The 8391-nt window shown below is 37.0% G+C and overlaps 1 protein-coding gene across 4 annotated transcripts in view; it reads right to left on the bottom strand.

Annotated features, from left to right (window-relative positions):
- Positions 1-2096: 2096 nt before the first annotated feature.
- The window catches only part of LOC121869378 (lysine-specific demethylase 5A-like), a 37530-nt gene continuing 31235 nt past the window's right edge, over positions 2097-8391 (bottom strand). For all 4 annotated transcript variants that reach the window (XM_042370724.1, XM_042370725.1, XM_042370726.1 and 1 more), the window contains 3 exons: positions 8004-8187; positions 3926-4861; positions 2097-3517 (listed from right to left, as the gene is read on the bottom strand). In XM_042370724.1, coding sequence (XP_042226658.1) covers positions 3428-3517; positions 3926-4861; positions 8004-8187 — 1210 coding nt within the window. In that variant the 3' untranslated portion in view covers positions 2097-3427. The remainder of the gene's footprint in view (positions 3518-3925; positions 4862-8003; positions 8188-8391) is intronic.

The following is an 8391-nucleotide window of genomic DNA, read 5'->3' as shown; positions in this document are numbered from 1 at the left end:
AATGATGAGTTTTTCCTGCCTTGCTAAGGCCACTTGATAACTGCACATTCAAGATCACTTAAAGTTGGCAACATCCTGCTGTCTGACATTTACACCACTGCACCTCTTATGTACCCTCTTCAGTACAATCTGCTATCAACACGAAATCAGCATTAACTCTCAGGGCATATCGGTCCTAAAGTCCCACGACAGTCCCTCCAGCACTAAGATAAACAGTAGGGGGCTCACAACAGACCCTTGATGAACCCCCATTTTCACCTCAAATTCCTCTTGTGATTATTAGTTACCATAATATCAAGGCTACCAAGGGTACTGATTTTGGTGGGTAGTAATGAATGACAGAGGAGGCTGAAAATCATCTATTTTACAGGAGACAGTAAGAGTTTGTGTCTTGGTGGCACTGAATGTAACAATGTTATATGAACTCCAATGAGCTAAGGATTCTAGAATGCTCAGTGCAGTTGTGTAATTCAATAGATCTACTTTCCTGGTTAGGGAGTAAATGATACATGTACCTTCTTGCACATTCATGGAACTTTTTTTTTTAACTTTAAGCAATTACTATTGTTTTATTCCAGAAAAATTTATTCTCTATGTGAGACACTTGGTTCACTTTAAAATCTGCTAAAAACTTAAGATTTAGGGCATGGAGCCTTCATGCACATCTGAGGATATACTGTACTACAATGCCATTTATAACCTCTATTATGGTTTTCTTAAAAAAATAATGAGTTGCAGTGAATCTTTTTGAACTCCTAAAACTGTTTAATTTTATGTGTATGAATGTAATTCAGTATTGATATATTTAGGAGATTAGAAAAAAATTCTCATGAAGCCTTCAAGGTATTCTTTAATACCAAGAGCAGTGCAGCTAAACTAACACAGGTACACTGGTAAATTGAGGCACAAATCAGTAACATCTTCATGTGAAGGTGTAGAAAAAAAATATGAATTATCCACTGGTTATCTTTCTGTCACTGATGGAACATATCCCCTAAAAAACATGAGAACATGCCCAGTGGCTGCAAAATCTCTGAATTAAATCAAATATTTCTGTGGTGATGTGCCCATGTCCATTACAAAATTCTCCTCCATATGGTACCTGAGCACTTGGAATTAATTACCAATTTGTCCTCTTTTTTTTGCCATAGGGAGGCACACTCAGTACAGGAGACCTCAGAAGGTAAACAGTATTTGTAAATTTGAATGTATACAACAGAGGAAACTTGTCTGGTGTATGGGCATACATTTAGTCAACAGGTGGGTACTGTTTATCCCTCAGATTGGTCTTACAAGTGAAATATCCTTAACACAATAAAGCACATTTAAAGGAAAACATATCAAACAAAAAATCAAAAAGGAATATACAATGTGGGGTGTTGTGGTACACTATTTACAATCATAATAATAATACTCAATGTGTACATAAGAGAAAGCAACTCATATTGGGTGGCTAAATGATCAAGTCACTAACAAGTGACATGTCTATGTTGCAACTGAGATCAAGAACCCAGCAAGAGGGTTATGGGGGGTGGGGGTAATGATAGTGAGTGAAATAACTAATGCTTTGTTGAGAGAGAGACGGCAAAAAAAAAAAAAAAAGCACCTAGAGGCTTAAAAGTGACACTAGTCATGTATGAAGTCCACCATTGGGAACTTTGGAGAACAATTATTCAGCATCCAAATCAATTATATACTGAACTTTTCAATCCTTGTGAACCAAAAATTTTTACCCATGCATATAAATGACACACACAATAGTGAATCTGAGGGCAGAGTGCACTTTAAAGTCATGAAGGTAAGTGTTAACAGTTATTTGAGGTCGAGGCTATTTTCTATCGTACTCGTCTTTAATAAATTTTCCCTTGTAAAGTAATTTGACACATACGGTATTAATACTTCTCTACACAATTCATGGGGTGTCCTGACAGGGAAGCAATCAAAATTAAAAACTAGTCAGCTAGAATATACCCTCAGTGATATTCACCCTGGGTCCAATCACTCGAAAAAGAAAGAAAGACCCCAGGAACTAGTAATGGCAGACTTCACTTCAGAGTTTTGGACATGTTCTGAGAACTTTAGTAAATAAATAAGACTTCATCTATATTACTTTAATCTTATAAGCCTACCATGGTAAACTCTAGTTATCAAAATTGCTTGTTTCTTCATATCACATGATTTGCACAATCAAAATCTATAGTATAATCATACCAAGTACACCACAGACCTTCCCACACAATATTAGGCTCTATGGACATTTCATTTGGCTTGTCAACTATTCAAAACATTTTCCCATTCAAGTGAATGACTAGTGGAGCCATTAAATGTACTGATGAATGAAGAAACTTGCAAAATACTTAAGTATCTCTGGATAATGCTAGGTTTTTATAACTTTAACATCTTAAATAAAATATGATGATTTACGATGAAGTTGGTGAACTTGACATGATGGACAAGAATTTGTACGTTTGAGGCAAAAGATTTAGTGAGGTATGACTAATGTGAAAAAAGAAGGAAATATTGCAATTGCACATTTTAAAAGGATAGGATATAGCATATAATCTACAGCATAATCCATTTCAATAAGAGAAGGTTTTGTACAAACTATTTGCAAGAAAATATTCTTACAGGAACCAAAGCTATGTTACCCTTTTAAAATGTCTAATACTCATAAAGGTGAACCCACCCAATGGAGTGCTTACAAAATGAAAGAAAGAAAGAAAGAAAAAAAAAGACTGGCTGTACAAGAGAACTATGGTTCTGCAAAGGACCTACAGTACTTGTATTGAAGGGCACTTTTTCTACTACTAACTCTTGCCCATATTTGAAGGTGATGGTGTCAGATCTACCTATTTAAACGTTTGACCTGGCCTACGTTTAACAAATATCAAGATGAATCTTCAGTTTCAAATAAATAATAAATCATAAAGTACCTGGCAGCTTTTGCCCAGTTTACAAATTTGAAGTTTCACCTAGGTCCACTTAACAGCTAAAACAAGTAATATTCATTGGTTTGGAATAAAATACCTCATCAAAACACCCCAAAAGGTATTGTCATAATACTTATATAAGCCCAGGTTGTCTGGTTAAGAAAAAAATCATCTGCTTTATTACACAGCAGATATTTAGTTTTCAACACACTTCAACATTAGTCATCAACTTATTCCTCAAATTCAAAATGAATTCCACCTCTATTTCAATGACAAAACTAGTCATTTCTATCCCTCTTAACCATGACTAGGACATTTAGCTTAATTTAAAGCTAATTAATCCTAGTCTAAGTTGTTATTTTCTTTATTTTTTCATTGCAATTCAGTCACATCAACAACTTAAATTTTCATGGACTAATAAGCTCATGCCAGCACTTTTGATGTCTGAGGTTAAGAGTATATTAGTATTTACTTTCTTTGTCAATGAGTAGCACATGTTACTTCTGTGAAAGTGACTCCTTAGGCGGCAGGCTTGTAGCTAGGCTGAGGAGGATGTCCACACTCTCCTCTTCCGTCAACTCTCCTGGCTGCAAGTTAACGGTACATCAGTTTCCCCATGAACTTTACATGCTACAAGTCATCTTGATCTCTCAAGAAGTTTTCCAATATATTTTTTCTCTCTCTAGTCCATGGTTTTTAGTAATTTCTAGTGCTTTGGTCCATACAGGTACTGAAGATTAACCAAACCAAATGTTTTGTGACATATCATTTCATGCTGTGTGCAGTGCATAATTTTTTTTTTTATTATACACTGCATTAACCTAAACCAAAGTACAAGTACTTTTATTATTGAAGAAAATAAAGATGCAAGAAACAAAATTAAACAATCTTTGGAATCATAAGAACCAAATGCGACCACTCCTTACTAATCCTAATGTAAAAAATTAACCAAGAATCTTGTTTGACCTTTAGAATGTGGTATCATCGCCTCCTACCTTGGAAGCAGGTTGTTTGGTGGTGCACTTCAAGCACATATAATCCTCATCTTCATGAACGTCGCCTGCCTTCAGCCCAACACAAATGTAGTGGAACCAGCCCTCGCACCCATCGCACTGTACCCAATCGACATTCTGTCCTCCTGGATGCTGGCACTTGCTTGCAGCACATGCCTCATCAATATCATCATCATCATCATCACTATGTAAATTGTTTGATGAGGTAGAGTGCATCTTTCTTTTTTTTCCAACACCCATGTTTTTCTTCCTGGGACCATCTTTGTTTGTTGGGCCTCCCTCTTTCTTTTTCTTTTCTCCAGTCTTTGTAATATTAAGTTTCTTTTTTACCACTCCTTTAGTAGTCTTACCCTCAATAGTGGGAGGACAAACCTTTGTAATTTTAGTCTTCTTGATGGGAGACTTATGGGGAGACTTTGGCTGGGCATCCTCTTGCCCCTCCCCTTGAGACTTGCGCTTTTTAGCAGCTGACTTCTTAGCTTTGTTTTCCTCACTGCTGTTGCTGGAAGAGTTTAGGGATAAAAGAGTATCTTCCAACATGGCAGGAGGGTGGTTAGCAGCCTGCAAAACTCTCCACAAATGTGTTGTTTCATCCAAACTAACTTCTAAAAGTTCTCCCTCAACTAAAAGGTCTTGTACTTGTGACCGTGTGTTTGTGGTAAGAGAAATCAGAGGGTCATCGTGGTTTTCCATTACGGTAGCCACAAGACGATTCCATCGTGCTTTATCGACTTCAGATTTCTTTTCCCTGTTTTGTTTGTTACTAGAATAAGCATGCTCCCAGCTCCCCTCCTCAGATTTTTTGTTCCCATCTATATCCATTTTGGATTCACTGTCTCCCTTACTTTCTTTTTCCTTCTCTCCATCTTCACTCAGCAATGAATCATCATTTGTAGATTCATCAGCTTCCATTTTCTCCTGAAATTAAAAGTTTTGTGAGAAAGGTAATATGCATAACTCTTAATTACTTGTAATAAGTGATGAAAGATAATGCAAACACAAGCCTTTATTTTCTTAAAAGTAGAGACTAATGGTATACACTGGTATATACATAAAAAAGTCTGACAACTGACCATGAGCTTTAACCCTGACCTCTGACACCAAGCCTTGAATTATTTGTTCTGCATTACCCCTTGTTCATACAAGCTCCAAAGGAACTGGATTCATATGTATGTGGTTTACTGTACCTTTTATCACCCACTTTTCATTTACATTAGAATATGATGCCCTAAGAGAAACCCCTGCTCGCTGGAAATATGTCGACGACTCCACCATTGGGACCAGCGTCAACAATTCTGCTCCCGACTATACCGCACCTTCAGGATTTATTGAACAGTCTCCAAAACTGGGCCACCAACAACCATGTCACCATCAACCTTACCAAGACCATGGTTATACACATCAACCTCTCCTCCGACATTGTCCCACCTCCTTCCATTACTTTAGGTCCGAACACACTCCAGGTTGTAGATTCCACGAAGCTCCTCGGCGTCACCATAGACAACAAACTAAATTGGAAACCACACATCAGGGAAGTTGTCAAATCCTCCAGTTTCCGTCTCCACCTCCTCCGCCGACTCAAGTCCCTCGGAGTTCCTGCACCCGAGCTCCTCAGTGTTTACACAACATTCATACTTTCCAAGCTCACCTATGCCTCCCCTACCTGGTCTTCCTCCCTAAATGCCACACAACGTAAACACCTAGAAAAAGTGCAAAAGAGGGCATGCAAGATTATTCTCTCCCCTTCCTACTCCACATATCAAGAAGCGCTCAACACACTGACCCTTTCGACTCTCACTGACCATCACCACGACCTCATCTGCAAATTTGGTAAGAAGCTTCTACACCATCCTCGACACCGGCTCCTACTACCACCGGAGATCCCTAGCCCGAGAATTGCTGTTCGACACCACAACCGCATCCAGCCCATACATGCACGAACTGATCGCTATAAGAACAGCCCAGTCCCAACCATTGTAAAAATTATCAACAACTTGTAATAAACCAGTGTATTCACTCCCAGTAAATACTACTTCTTGCACTGTCACTATGTTGAAATGCCCTTTAGTTTGAGCTTTTCCCCATCTAGTTATTATATATCTTATTTGTATCACTTATGTTACTTGTATATTATTTGTAATTCGAAACCCATTCCCCAAATATGTAACTGTATATTTTCAGCCTTCTGGCTGCCAAGCTCTTTCAATAAACCGTTAATTATTATTATTATTATTATGATTTGAACATACACAGTGGTGCCTCCTTGCTTTGCTTTTTCTAAGGTAAAACACACCATTCATTGGGTTGAAAATTATACCATTTCTTTAGTTAATACAGTTTCACTGAATAAATTACATGGCTTATGGGGGGGGGGGTACTTTACTTAATGAGGCCTTATTGTGTAAAACTTCAATGGAGTAGAATACAGACCAATAACCAGACTGTCTTTGATGACCACAACAGTACAGTATTTGTATTGGACAGAACTAATACTCTCTAAAAGTATATTAATATTTTTTCTTCAAAAAATATCAAAATATATATGCTAATATCCCCTCCAACACATTTGGATCAATAAATTTCAACAAGAAATGGCACGAAGAAACTCTAATACACAGTACAGTATTAGCATTTCTTAGTACAGTACTGTGTTTGGTAACCAGACTGTGTTATTAGGTATGTGTACATACTCACCAATGATCTTAAGTTCACATGCTTCTATCCTCCCTTGTACATTTGTTTAAAAAAAATTATTAATATTATGAATACATTAACTTCTTTCTATTCAATATAAACCCACCAGATACGGTATTAACTACGGTACTTAACACCTTTACTAATGAATGTCTAGACAGTGTATAACCACATCCCTGAATTAAAGTACCCATACTAATATCCATATCAGCACATGCATTAAAAATATGATCATAGTATAAATTTTTACTGTTCATGAAAACTTGAAACAGTAACAATACAGAATCATCACCAAAAAGGGTCTATGGCTGGGAACATAAACCTCTTTTACTGTGGAAACCTATCTTCATTTATACTATTTTTGCCTGTTTATTCCAACCCTTTCTATAAACCCAACCCCCCAGTATAAATGAGGGTAACGTTTTCAGGTGAAGTCTTATCAAAGTATCTATATCAATGCAAAACATACTCATAACTGTTTTGAATTCTGACCATCAGCTGTAACATTAATCTTTGACAATTCATATTCAGGTCTGCACTTTGTCTTATTGACTACATAAATCCCTTTGAAGTGTCGTCAACATATCTTTTGGTTTTCGACCTAGTGGCTGGAGTTTCTTCTGGAAATCGTCTCTTTATCTCATTTAAGTTGCTTCATCTCAAAATTTCAGGGATCAGCAAAGTACTGTAGTTTTAGAGATAAAACATCCCCCCTCCCCCCAGAAAAAACCCTCTACTTCCAGCTGGGGAAGGCTAATAAACTGGGGAGACAGGGCAGGGCAGAAAGGCATCTAAACACTTCCTTAGCTGTACAGTGTCTTGATTTCAAGAAGAGTTCTCTGAAGTCCAACATTGTAAACTGCATTGATAAAGACCCTTATCTTTTCAGACTAACTTTTTTATGGATTGATAAACACTTTTTTATTTTATTTTAAAAACAACACTCCCTTCTGGGTTTTAACAGAGCATACATAGCTGGGTTTCTGCTAACCCACACAATTTCTGTTAACTTTTGCAATCAAAGTCATGCACAAACATGCCATGGATGACAAAAAGCAGGTCTTATAGCAAGAAGAATGTTAGAAAATCATATGCAAACAGAAATAAACACAAAAAGCAAAATAGTTTCCAGCAGACATCATACCATTCAAGAATTGAAAGCTGGCATCTGCTGTACCCGTGTTGATAAAATTAAAAAAGCATGTCTGGTTTCTGTTTCAAGTAACTGTTGTCGAGTCATTGTCACCTGAATATTCTTAAGCAGTTGAAAGAGTGAAGGTGTCATCTTGTTCTGATTGAAGATTGATGTAAAGAAATATGAAAAAGAAAACTAATATAAATAAACTTATTATAGTACTGTACTCACATCCTGTACTTGTGGTGAAAATGGTTTATGCTGTTTGGCCTGAGCTTCAATAAGCTTTTGTGAAAATACTGATAACTTCCCCAAAGCAGCAGTCAGCTCATCTGTTTTCATCAGCTGTCGAGCTCTGTCTTGCCATGACATACCCCGCTCTGTCAGGCACTGTAGGGCTTCAGCTTCAGGCAATCTGAAGATAAAAGAAACAAAAATGAGAACTGTAAAAAAACTGAACTTTCCAAGAGCCTTCCATCCCTGGGGTGTGGAAGTTAGCTAAATGTGCTACGTAAGAGGAAATATCACTGAAGAAAATTTTCAGTACACAGTTACAAGAATTAGATTACAAATGAAATTTAATGTGCAGTTTTCCTAATAATGTTTCTTTTAAAGTTAT

The sequence above is a fragment of the Homarus americanus genome, unplaced genomic scaffold, assembly GCF_018991925.1.
Source record: "Homarus americanus isolate GMGI-L3 unplaced genomic scaffold, GMGI_Hamer_2.0 scaffold36734, whole genome shotgun sequence".
NCBI classification, from domain to species: domain Eukaryota; kingdom Metazoa; phylum Arthropoda; class Malacostraca; order Decapoda; family Nephropidae; genus Homarus; species Homarus americanus.
This window is presented reverse-complemented; position numbering and strand designations above follow the sequence as displayed.